Source organism: Cynocephalus volans, chromosome X (assembly GCF_027409185.1).
Source record: "Cynocephalus volans isolate mCynVol1 chromosome X, mCynVol1.pri, whole genome shotgun sequence".
Lineage (NCBI taxonomy): Eukaryota > Metazoa > Chordata > Mammalia > Dermoptera > Cynocephalidae > Cynocephalus > Cynocephalus volans.
In genome coordinates, this window is record NC_084478.1 from 42,096,864 (window position 1) to 42,110,101 (window position 13,238).

Consider the following 13,238-nt stretch of genomic DNA (forward strand, 5'->3'; position numbering starts at 1 on the left):
TTTTTAAAAGTATTTTTAAGCAGTACATATTATGTGTGTGTGTGTGTGTGTGTGTGTGTGTGTGTGTGTGTGTGTGAGGGGGCTTTTAAAAAATATTTTCATAAAATTTCAGTGGTGAACTTATGGACCTAGATATAATTGTGAGAAAAGGACAGGCTTTTAATCATATAACTGCATTTCATGTAAATCAATATATTAGTATTGCAAAATAAATACCAGAGCACAATACTAACATGTATTAATTTTGCAAATGTCTTTTAGAGCCTTAAAGAGCTTTAGGTTTTAAATCACCAAGACAACCTATTGGAACAACGGTCTTTCTGTTACATTTGTAAAAATGCTAATAGAAATCTGAAGTTTACCTCATGAATCGACCATATTATTACTTGTAAGAATCGATGAAGAATATACCCTCTCAACAACAAATGAATGGCCCAGAGGAATCTTGTGGGAAGTATCTCAAAAGCCTCCCTATCTGATAACAGCTTGCCTCACTCAGCCTGTTAGGCCCGATGCTGGCATAATCTTCTCCTGTTTGTTTTCCCAGAATGTGCATTTTTAAGAACAGGAATGACTAAACTTATAGAAATCCATGTGTCTGTAGAGTCAGCCAAAAGGCACCTCTTGAAAGATTATGATCACAGTAAGTTTTAAAAACAATCTACCCCACCCTCAGCCCCAAATAAGAGAAAAACAAAATTCTTAGACACTTTTGCCCAGTATCCTCATTTTAAAGATAAAGATACTAAGACCTACAAAAAAATAGATATGGGACACTGTTTTCTATATCCCACTCCCCCCACTATTCTCTGATGACTGGGAGTAGTCATAGAAAAGTGCTGAAAGAAAACTGTTTTCAAGTTGTTCTTAGTGATTTTTTCCTCGTGAAAATCGAAGGCACTACTTCTATCAAACGGTTACTGTGGTGTAAAAATTTTTCTGGACATTCAAATTCTTAATGACTCTCCAGTCATCATAGTGAACATTTAAATTATTTCTTTACTATGTCTTATTTTGTTTGTGTGGGATTGTGACAGTATTTTCCCTCATAACTTGGAATTTTTTTGTACAGGTACACAGCCTAAAAATAAGGGGAAAGTGCCAATATTTCTAACATGTGATGAAAGACCACTCTAAAAAACCATTTTAGATCTGTTGGAAAAAATCTGAAATGAATCCCCTTACATTGTTATTTTTGTTTTTGTTTTGTTTTGTTTTGTTAAAAAAAGATGACCAGTAAGCGCATCTTAACCCTTGACTTGGTGTTGTCAGCACCACGCTCTCCCAAGTGAGCTAACCGGCCATCCCTATATAGGGATCCGAACCCGTGGCCTTGGTGTTACCAGCACCACACTCTCCCAAGTGAGCCACAGGCTGGCCCTACATTGTTGTTTTTGTTTGAATAAAAAAAAAATTGGTCCTGTCTTCTCTACCACTAAAATTTTTAAGTCTGCTTTTTTAGTGACTGGACATATTTGGAGACTAAACACTCATGAGATGATTTCCTTGTGTTTAAAGTTACCTGACAAAGTCCATGAGAATCAGGGTGCTTAAACATAAATATTGTGTGTGTGTGTGTGTGTGTGTGTAGAGATTTCCAACATTAATATTTCCTTTCATCAGTTAATGCTCAAGTGTTCTGTTTTATGTTCTTATGAAATGTTTTTGACATATAATACTATGCTGTTCAGACTCCGGGTATGGGGAAACAGCCGAATGCTTCTGGGGGTGAGGCAGGTAACATAAAGGTGTGTTGAACAGGTTGCTTGGAGATACTGGCAAATTACAGAATGGAAACCTCTTTAGAAATGGGCATATTTAGGAATGCGTAGCATTTCACTCATCCCGTGAGCCACGGTAGCTTCTACAGTAGAGATACGTCTACAGTGGGGGGTACAGAGAGGATAAACAACACTTTGATGTCTTCACCAGATCACCACAGACACGAGGTTCAGGTTCTATTAAGAGAGGGGCTAGATGTGGTCTAAAACATTTGACATATCAGACCACAACTCCATTTCTGCTCTCATGATATCTTTCTGAACGTAGTTGAAGGCTTCCAACCATTTCATCCAGCTCAAAATAGCAACTTGGACCTAATGGGATACCACTTGAAGAAGAAAAATATAAGCCAATAAGTAAAAATTAAAGAAAAAAGGTGTTTTGTTTTTTTTTTTTCTTTTCAGTATATTATGCTTACATTTCAACTTTGAAACACTATATAATTTTGGGTGGGAAAGGGGCATTACTGGCACTTAATCTTGTAGGTCAGCTCAGGGACATAGACACATAACAATTAAATCAATCATTCCACGTGTGCCAGGCAACAGTGAAAGAACAGCTGTCTAGAAACCCACCATACAATTTCCACAAATACCATAGTCTGTTCCAGAAATATTACTCATGTAGCTTTCTATCCACAGGTAAAACTGTCAATTCGTACATATCTGTAGCAGGTATGTAGTAACCAAGATGAACATACTTTACTGAGTGAATAAAATCAATGAGATCAGAGAAAACACTAACAGAAGACCATGGCAAATCCCAGTGAAGCCCTGCATAGCCATGTATCCCTGATCAACACCTTTCTGAACCTGACTTCACTGTCCTGTGAAATGTGGATGTTGATACCATCCGCCATGCAGGTTGGTAGCTGGCATGTCACAAGTGCAACATATACAGTAGGCCCTCAATAAGTGGAAGATGTTATTTAATGAGTCACTACTTGGATAAAAGTTAGCCCAAGGAATGTTTGCTTTTAACAGAAATACTGAAAATATTAGTTATGAAAGCCAAAAAGCAAATTTCAATACCTAATTCATTTGCAAAATGTCTGTTATAAGGCTAGCAAGAAACAGAATTTCAAAGGGGATTGGAATTGATCACACATTTACGATGGCTGCATTTTATTATATGCAAATTATACCTTGATAACTTGATCTAATAAAAAAGAAAGCTTGCAATAAATGAGATCTAAAATCCCTTACGACTGTAAAATTCCATTATCTTCCAAGACTGAGTAATTTGTCCAAGGTTTCAACACTCCAGATTACCAGCTTCAAGTTTACCACCACATCCAAACTACTGAGAAAATTTTAGAAATATGACTAAATGTGTATTTAATTCCTATTGAAGGTGCAAACATTTATTCATTAATAGTCCATAATTAGCTATTTATCAATCATGTTTGTACCTTCTCATTACAAAGTAATAAAAAGTAAGTAGCAGAGAGCTGGCTGGTTAGCTTGGTTGGTTTGAACATGGTACTAATAACCCCAGGTCCAGCGTTCGATCCCCATACTGGCCAGCTGCCAAAAAATAAAACAAAAATAAAAGTAAGCGGGAGAGAATACTATACAAAGAAATGGAAATATGGCCATGGTACATTACTTTGGGGTGAAAAAAAGCTGGTTATGAAGCAGAATAATTCAACTTCTGTAAAAATATATGTATAGAAAGAACTTTTTGAAGATACCTACTGGATTATTAAAAATTAGTTAACTCTGTGGATTATGGTTGATTTGTCTTTTCTCCTTTTTTGTTTGCTAGCTTGTGTGTATTTTTAAACTTCAAAAAAATATGGACAAGTATTAATTCTATAATAATATTTTTTTAAAAATAAAAATAAATTAAAATATTTCAATAGAGATCACTGTGATAAGAGTGGGAAAAATTACAAGTGGGCTAAGTCTGTGTAAATCACAGGTTATATTCAGGGGGCCCACAGACAAGTTTAAATGAGCTTTTTGATGACAGATATCTAATTTCTCTTGAAAAATCAGCGGTCCTGAGGACTTGGCTAGCTGCTGCCCACTTCAGATGAAACGTAAGGTAAGCATTCAAGTTTTCTACCTGTGTGGTATAAACAATCCAGCATTATAAGCCAAAAACATTCTGTAGGGGCTGAAAATGTAGCACTTGAAGATTACCTGATCCCAATTGTATTCAAATTTTAAAAAGGTTACACACTACTAGAGTGAAATGACATAATATTACTTGAAATGTACTAGATATCTCTGGCTAGTAGAATTACAGGTAACACTTTTCTTTTTTGTGCTTTTTATTTATATTTTTCAGATTTTCTAGAAGAAATTTCTATCATTGATCATTTATAATTAGAAAAAGTTTAACAAAACAATTTTTTGACTAGTATCTTTCACCCTATCCCTTAGTGTTTTTGTAGCTGCAATTCATTAGCCAATGAGAACCTATGACAGAAAAGCAGTAATAGCTACACATACACACTACATACACATATGAGGGTACTTCACAAAGTTCGTGGAAAGATTCATATTATCTTTTAATTCTATTTTTCTGTGAACTTTTTGGAGTACCCTTGTATGTACACAGAATGTATGTTTAAACACCTTGATTCCCATGAGCTCTATCATGTAATTTTAAACCCAAATAGATCACCTCATGCATTTTAGTCTATAAACATGTCCATTTACAAAAATGCGGACTTAGAAAGATAGAGAAAACATGACTAACTTTTTTGATTAAAAACAACAACAAAAATCTAGCCACGATGTAAGAGAGTTTACTTCAGATTATTTCCTACAGATCTAAAACCACAGAACAAACCTTCGTCAAGTACTAAAAAGATTGGTATTTTTTCTTTATTTGTAAGTTGTGTACCTGCTCAAAAAATTCCAAGTTTTGAGGGGAAAAAAAATCTGTCAAGCTCTCACACAAACATAAAACAAGCCATAGTAGAGAAATCATTTAAATGTTCACACTGGACCTGCCAGGCTTTAAGAATTGTGAGCATTGGAAAGACGACAAAAAATTCCTTTACAAAACATTCGTGGTTTGGCAAAAGTGTTGTCTTGGTTTCATACGGAAGAAATCAATAAAAGCAACTCGAAAGTTTTCTTTCTTTGTGGGAAAAACTACCCACTGTAAATTTCAAGTGTTTTCCCATCTTTTTAGGCAGCAAAGAAAACTACGAAGACCTTTAGGCCCTCTCAGGTATATTGAATTTTCAGGATCAATGAAATTCTAAAACTTATTTTTAAAGAATCTGAAAAAAAGAAAGCTGATTGTCAATTTTGGAATAGAAAGGTGCCATTGCTTTCACCCTTGAAACAACCTAATGATATATTTATACAAGTGACTTGTACATGACAAATTACTTTATCCTCAAAGTCATCTATCATTTAACCTGGAGAAAACATGGCTATGTCCTTACCTAAAGACTGGTAGAGCTCTGTCATTTTGGGATGATCCCAGCAAGTTGTTTGGGTCTCGTGGCTAAAACACAAAATATGAAGAAAGACTTTAGAATTTGCAATGGGTAGTAGAGAAAAGAAAACAACAACATGGTTTGCTTTTGAATCGCTTGGCATCTTTACTTCAAAGGACTTCCACAGTGTAGTGAAGAGCGTTTCTCTTACAAGCAGAGAGGCCCCTGTCTTTATTCTCAAAGGCAAAAGCAATATGAACATTATTGGTTCCAGAATTTGTTTCTTTTTTGCACCCACAAGTCGATTGCACTTCCGTTATAATAAATTGACCTGGTTATGTAATCAGTAACCGAATATCAGGATTTCTGCACCCGTTCAATGTGGAGCATTCAGAAAGGACACTGACTATTGACTGTTATTCAACTCTAAGAGATACTGTACATTCATTCAATGTGTATAAATCACCTCACTTCTCATGTGCTTTCACTGCCCCTGACACTTTTCCATTACTCTTTTTTCCACATATCCAGATCTCATATCCGTGATACCTGTATCTCATTTTGGCTTATGGAATATCCAGTGCCTGATAATATATCATACCTTCCCTCTTCCCATTACTTTTAGAATGTCTTTTTAACTCAGTACTCTATACACCACTACACCTCTTCCTATATGCACTTGGGCCTGAATGAAGTATTCACAGTTTTCTTCCATTTCTTGAAGTATGGTTGCCGGCTACCAGCTTCTGCCACAAAAAGAACAAAACACCTTTGTTCTTAGCTCAATTACATGAAAAAACCCCAGAGAGATAACTACATATACTTTTCCTTACTTTGGTCCATCTACATAAATCACCATAGCATCGTATTTCCAGTTCTTGGGGATTACATGCAGGGCTTTGATAAAGTAAAATGCAGCCTTGCTATTTCAGTACTCATATGCAAAGCCTATTCATAATCTTTTTGGGGGGAGGGTGGGGATGAAAAAAGGAGAAATAGCTTAAATATAGGAACTTCAAGGGGACCAGAAAGTACAGAAGCTACACAGAAAAAGGAGTTTGGAGGGGCAAAAATGTCAAATGATGTCAGTGTAGTTTTTTAATTTTAGGGCTCTGCTCCCTACGACCTGTGAAATTTGGGGAAAGCCTGCTCATCTGGGAGAGTTAAAGGATTAGTTGATATAGTGAAATGACCAACACCTTTTGGTGCTCAATATGTGGTCATTTATGTTATCATGCGGCCCCAAATTACTGTTCATTAAAAGCAAACCTTTCATTAGTTGATTACAGTATAGATTTGGATCCAACTGCAGTAACTCAGTCAAGCCTAAGACCCTTCCTAGAGAGCAAAAACAACACTCAACATGTATTACCTGTTTAAAAAAATTAGTAAAAAGGAGAAACACTTAAGGTGGTTTGATAAATATAATACAGTCATAAATTTCACAAAGACATGTGGAAATTACCCAAATTGTATAACTTCAAAGATCATCCTCATGATATTTAATGTTTAGTGATTGAACAGTGAAGGCTACTGAAAACAATCTGCAGGAAAACGTTCACTTGTGAAGGGCTGTTTCATTCTCTTTCAAATACGTTCATTTCTGTTTTACTTTTCTCAAACAATTCTCATTTCAATTGAGGGAATGCACCAGAGTGACATCCAAGTCTTAAAGAGCAAGAGATGCGGTCCACACCTTAGGGGGTTTTAGGAAACCCCATGATCAAGCTGGTTTATGATCTGGAGAAGGGGTAGGCGGGACTAGTACTTTATATGCACAGCACAAGGAGGCTGCAGCTTGCAGTTTCATGGAAAAAGTGTTGCTTGTTCTCAGGCATTTTTTAGCTTGGAAAGTGATTGTGTACCAATTCTGCACACAAGTGCAGAGCAAGGAGAGGATACCTCCTGTTGAGATCGCCCTGCATTCAGACCTCCCCCATTTCCAAAGGCCATCCAGATGTGTGCGCCAGGCAGGGAAGAAGAGGGGAAACATTCGTGTGCCCACACGTATAGGTCCTTCCTAGGCACACTGCACACTATGTTCTATCTCCAGGACATTTGGGAAGACTGTAGCATCTTCAATAGAGCTGCAGAAAAACGTTTGGCTGAGCTGATAAACCTGACCAGACATAGGAACATGGGCAAGAAATAAACTTGTACCAAATGCAATTCTAAAAGGAAGGAGAAACATGCATACAATTTACAGGAGAATCCCACATAGAGAGAATGAATGGGGCTTCATGTAGCTCTTACATACCTACATTTCTACCTTTTTAAGGAATTTATTTTGGAGGTTAAAAATTGTGAGAAGGTTTTAGAAATTATTTTTTAATCCATCAGTCCTTAGCAAAACTAAATTTTCCTTTGGAAGAAATTCCAAGCTCCTGCCCAACTCTATCCCCTATTTGTGTGTTAAGATACTAGTCCTCAGTCTAGACCTGCAAAAAAAAAAAAAAAAAAAAAAAAAAAGATACTAGTCCTCGATTGCTACAGTTCTCCCAATTACCTGTGATTCTGGGGGACTTGAATAACACAGATAAATGAACTCCTCAAACAATTTTAAAAGCCAACCTTCTTTTAACTTTTTGCCCTCCAACACACAAACCTTTTATTTTTAAGCAACACAAAGTAACTAGAAAAACAGATTTAGATTTCACCTTTGCAGTCTTAATTTCACTTCAATTGCAAACCAGCACTAAGCAAAAGAAGTGAGCACAACTGGAAAGAAGAGAATAGAGGGTGTGACTAATCCTTAAAACTAGAAAAATATTCTTTTAATTATTTAATGCCAAAAACACTTGGTGGCATAGCTAAAAGGACTTCAAATTTTTCGGTAACTATATGATGAACCAAATATTCACTTCACTATATGTGGGTATTTTCTACCTGTGGTGAATCCAAAGCCCTACTAGGACATAATTAATCCCCCAAAATAGATAGGACTGGATGAAATGGTAAGCACAAATTTGCATAACTCATATCTATATTCTATCTTGCAAGACAAACCAATTTTTGCGTGTTATCAATACAGATTTCACAGCTGTGTTTTTTACTCCGTGCCTGTCTTCAAAAACAGTAGAGAATCCTCAATAACTCCATGAGAAGCAGCTCACACTCACCTGGAATATGCAGACCATGTGGAAAAATATGCTGTGCTAAGAAGCTGCGAGTGGAAAGGTGGGTGGTACTGTTTTTGGTAATTGCCTCTTTTCTGTACTTCACTTTCCACATCAGAAACGCACTCCCCATATACCATGTCCAACCAAAAAAGGAATTCTGAAACCTGTTCACACGTTAATAGGTACGTCTTCGTTTAGCCTTCCTGAGAACAATGATCTTCAACATAGATCACAAATCTACAGGTACATTAACACAGAGATCAGCTTCATAAATAATCCTTAAAACGCTCTTTAAATCTTTAAAAATGTTATTGATTTTGGCCCTGCTAGTTTCAAAGCCTGGCCTCAGATATGCCTTTCTGAGAAGACTTCAAATTAAGATTTCCCTTCTTTTTTTTTTTTTTTCTTATTTGTACAAACCACAATAATCTCTCCTTTTCCCTTCATTGGAGGCCGTGATGGGAATTTGATGCAAATTAATATATAAAGTCATTGGCTATGACAAAAGACCCCGGCAACACCTACTTGCCAATAATAAGAAATTAAAGCATTACTCTGTTGAGCACAGGACTGACCTAATTTCCTACCATACAATTTAAATTTTCTCTCACCTTCTTTAGTTTCAAGCAGTGTGCAAGGTTATTATAACCGCCTCAGAGCTGTTCCTGCTGTCAGTGCTGGAATAATCAGACTTATTGGAATTGCTTTCCTAGTTTCTTAAAAACAAACATTAAACACTTATAAAAAGTGTTTAATCTACTGCTCTCGCTGGAGAAAAGGCAGTTGCCTAATTAAAGTAAGATTTCTTCTGCCACCACTGTTATTTGGTATTGAAAATATTCCAAACAGTTGCCTTTAAAAAAATATATATCTTTCCACTACTTCCCAGGGAGGAACCTAATCGCTATGCAGCAATATAAAAAGGTAACGTTCTCTTGTGATTTGCAGAGGATTAGAGTTTGGCTTCATATATAATCTGGAGCCCATTGATCCACACACACAAATGATTTCCCTTTAATCTGGGGATCAGACTCTTTTTCTCGAGGAACCTTGGTATTTGCATGTTGAATTGTTGAGCTTGGCTTGCACTGCTGGAATACTGGCAGGGAGGGGATGGGAAAATGTATTTAAAAGTTTCTGCTACTGTGGGGAGAGAGCGGGGGCGGGGGTTGTCAATCTAAGCATCAGAAATCCTATTCTAGTTCCCATTTCTTGTTCCTGGGATATTTAACATTTTATTTTGTTCGGCTCAAGTTAGTGAAAAGATGATTGACTGGGTGGCTGTTCCAGCTGTTACTTGTCCTCTGTTCTATTTGCTTTTCTAGGTTTAACTCCCACCCACCCTCAATTTTGGCCGAAGCAATTTCACTTCAGGGTCGTGTCCAATCCAAGATCAAACAATGATGACTGAAACCAATTCCACGGTGATCAAGGGTCGGAGACCTTTCATATAACCATGTCGTTTCATTTGCTCCTCTCCTTTCTCCGAGAGCAACTGTATCCTCCAAAGAGGTGCTTTGGAACAAGAGAATAAAAATCTAGGCAAAAAAGGGAGGGCGATGGGGAGTGACAAGGAGAGGTGACAGGGATAAAGAAGCAAAGGGACTAAAAAGTTTATTGGCCAAGGAAGAATGCAGATTTCACTTAAAGACTTTGGTTGGCCATTAAATCGGATGGATTTTTTTCATGATGTTAATACTATGCCTCCCTCAGGCCACTAAACCCCTTCAATTTAAGCTTCAAACTTAACTTCAAATTAAACTGAGATAAGCAGAGTGTCCTACCCTTTTCATTGCAGTGATCGGATTGGGAATGACAAACTTTGCTTAAGGACGAGCACAGACACTTGGCGAAACGCGAAAGAAGAGCACCCCAGAAATGTCTCCACACCCACCCCCAGAGGGCAAAAAAAAAAAAAAAGCCCAACCAACCAACCAAAAACAAAAACCCCAAACCCTCGATCCTCTCTCTCTGTCTGTCAAATCCTTGACTTCTGGGCTTTAATTGTTTTTTTCTTTCTTTCCTGATTTCTGCAAGTCTTGGGGCATGGAATGAGCACAGTAGAAAATGCAGCGAGGGAAACGTCAGTTGGAATCCTCGGAAGAAATCAGGCAGAAAGTTGACCTTTTGGCACTTGCAGTGCCATGGAAGGTACAGCCGCGCGCGCGGCCCTTCCGCGAGGTCGAGCGACGATTTAGGAACAGCCTGTCTTGCTCACGTCCACACCGGCAGCCCGGAAAAGACCAAAAAGCTCCTCCGGCCCCAGATCCCGGCTTTGAGGAACGCGCTTTCCCCCGTGGGTACGGCGAGAAATCAGCTTTTTCTCTCCAAGCCCGTCCCAAAGCCGAGGGAAGAGGCTCCCCGAGAGCCGGGCGCCGGGGTAGAAGCCCCGGGGGCGCACCTGCAGCGGCGCCGCGGGGACCCGCGGGAGAGGTTCCGTAACGCCTGGCCGCCCGGCGCCCGAGGTCCAGCCACCGCGCCTGTCCAAGTTTTGGGCGCGGCTTTGCCCCTTGCTCGCGCCACAAGTGCACGGACTGCGGCGATCGGAGGGGGCCGGGGCCGCGAGCCACTTACCCTTTGAGTTGTTCCCTCATGGCTGCAAGAGCTCCGCGGACGGGGGCGGGCGCGAGCGGAGGAGTAAGCTTCCCAGAGCCGCCGGGCTCCCCGAAAGTCGAGCGCCACCACCGTCGCCGCCGCCGCCCAGGCTCGCAGCCGAAAGCACTGCGGAGGAGCCGGCGCTGGCGGGCGGGCGGGCGGGCGAGAGCGCGGGCCGCGGAGGGGGCGCTGCGGGCAGACGGGGCGGGGCCGGGCCGGGCTCCGCCCCCACCTAGGGACCTGGGAACCCCGACTCCTAGAGACCCAGCAGTTCGGGCTTTCAAAACAGAAAGGAAAAAAAAAAAAAAAGAGGAAGGGGATTTAAGGTAGACCAAGCAACCTGGAAGCCACACACCGCTCTGCTAGCACCCCCTTAAAACCTCCAGCAAGACTACTTGTTGCCTAAATAAATGACCTAGGTGCGAATGACCTCATCACAGATAATTAACTGTGTGGGTTTAGAGTTTTCTTTTTAGAAAATGAAAGAAAAAAATCACACGCAGAATTTCCCCCTCCACCCCCACTGAAGATAAAAGCGGTGGGGCAGAAAGGACATGCAATTCACGTTAGGTGCATTCTGGGCTGAATGTGATTCTTAAGAAACATTTGTATTTGTATTTGTGACATAGCAGTGGTTCTCGAAATGTAGTCCTGGGACCAGCAGTATCAGTATCACCTGGGAACTTCTTAGAAATAAAAATTTTCTAGGTCCCAGCAAAAACCTGAATCAGAAACACTGAGCCCTCTAAAGTTTGAGAACCACTGATACAGATTCTCTAAATGAGACACCAGCACCAATGGTGTTGCACGGTTTGGTCTGCTAGTATTCTTTTAGGAAATTTTAAAGGAACTCGTTTCCAATGGAACATGTCATTGGAAAAGTTAAAGGGCCTGGACAGTTCAAACATTTCCAGTCTTAGAGTCTGCAATATGATGACAAAGGTTAATTATACACAACTATTTCAAGCTTGCAAATATTCCAAAAAGAAGAAAACCTTCATTAGCACAAGAATTTTCCACAACCTTCACGTAATATCTTAGATTACAGTTCAAAGAGTATCTTATGATAAACTCTGTCAGTATTGTCCCTTTTAGTCTATTTATTCTGTTGGCCTGCTTTTCTTTTTATCGTCTTTCAACCATTTGCTTTTCAATCTCTCTTCTGGTTGATTGATTCCACTTCAGTCTACAGTTTAAACGTGTTCCCTTTTTTCTTTTTAAATATTCTTTTTTTGCTCAACGGTCTTTCCCTTAGAATGTTTGAGCTGAAAGGACAGTAAGTAGACTTCAATCTCCCTTTACTGTATGCTACAGCACAGCAAAAGAGGCAAAAATAAAGTAGATGAGAAAAGGCAAGAGAGGTGTCATTACCTTTGACAAATCAACTAAAAATGTAAACGTTATCATTAAAGATATATGCATGTAAGTGTGATTGATATTGCTATTTTAAAGCAAATATGGCAGGTTTTCGGCGTTTTGCCTCATAGATTGAGACTTACTAGTGCTATCCCCTTTAGAAATTCTGAGCTAGTGAGTTGTGGAGACAGCAGCTATTACAGTCTGAGGGGAGCACATCAGGATTTGCTTTGGGTGAGGTTGTCCCTTATGCTAAGAATAGATTCTAGTCCTGCCCCTATCTTTGACTGGGGGAGAGGGATTAGTGCCCTGTGATGAGAAAGTAGTGACCTTTGCAGTTAATCAGTGACAGTAATCTCTGTGTCAATGTGGCACATCACTTAAATATTGTTTATGTTTATTTCAACGAAAAGAAACAAATCTCACAGCACGGACATTTGTACATATTAGAAATCATTCAAGCAAGGATCTGAAACACCTGCATGGTGATATGAATTGTCATTCTCTTCCTTTCCTGTTTTTTGTTTATTTGTTTTACTTTTTTAAACGAGATGCTCAAGATTCAGGAGTGCTAATATGCCTTTCTAACACATAAACTCTCAAACCTATTTTCTCGGTGTTGAAAAAAAAAAGAATGGAAAATAAGAAATCACTATTCTGATTTTTAAAAAAATTTGACAGATGGCAATCCTCAAAAACACATCTTTAAGTTCTTTTTTAGACTGGAGTTATAGGCACTTGAAGACTTGTTCCCTAATCTTGATGTCATTTTAGAAAATAAATACTGAAAGTATTATTAAGAAATGACATGGAGGGCTGGCCAGTTAGCTCAGTTGGTTAGAGCACGGCCTTATAACACCAAGGTCACAGGTTCGGATCCCTGCACTGGCCAGCCACCACAAAAAAAAAAAAAAAAAAAAAAAAGAAATGACATGGGCATCACACCGACTGTTTAGAGGTCAATTTCAGTCAGATTATTAATT

The 13,238-nt window shown here is 39.0% G+C and overlaps 1 protein-coding gene across 2 annotated transcripts in view; it reads right to left on the reverse strand.

The window, feature by feature from the left end:
* DMD (dystrophin) overlaps window positions 1-13,238 on the reverse strand; it is a 2,107,999-nt gene that overhangs the window by 128,459 nt on the left and 1,966,302 nt on the right. For both annotated transcript variants that reach the window (XM_063083086.1, XM_063083084.1), the window contains exon 63: window positions 5,192-5,253. In XM_063083086.1, coding sequence (XP_062939156.1) covers window positions 5,192-5,253 — 62 coding nt within the window. The remainder of the gene's footprint in view (window positions 1-5,191; window positions 5,254-13,238) is intronic.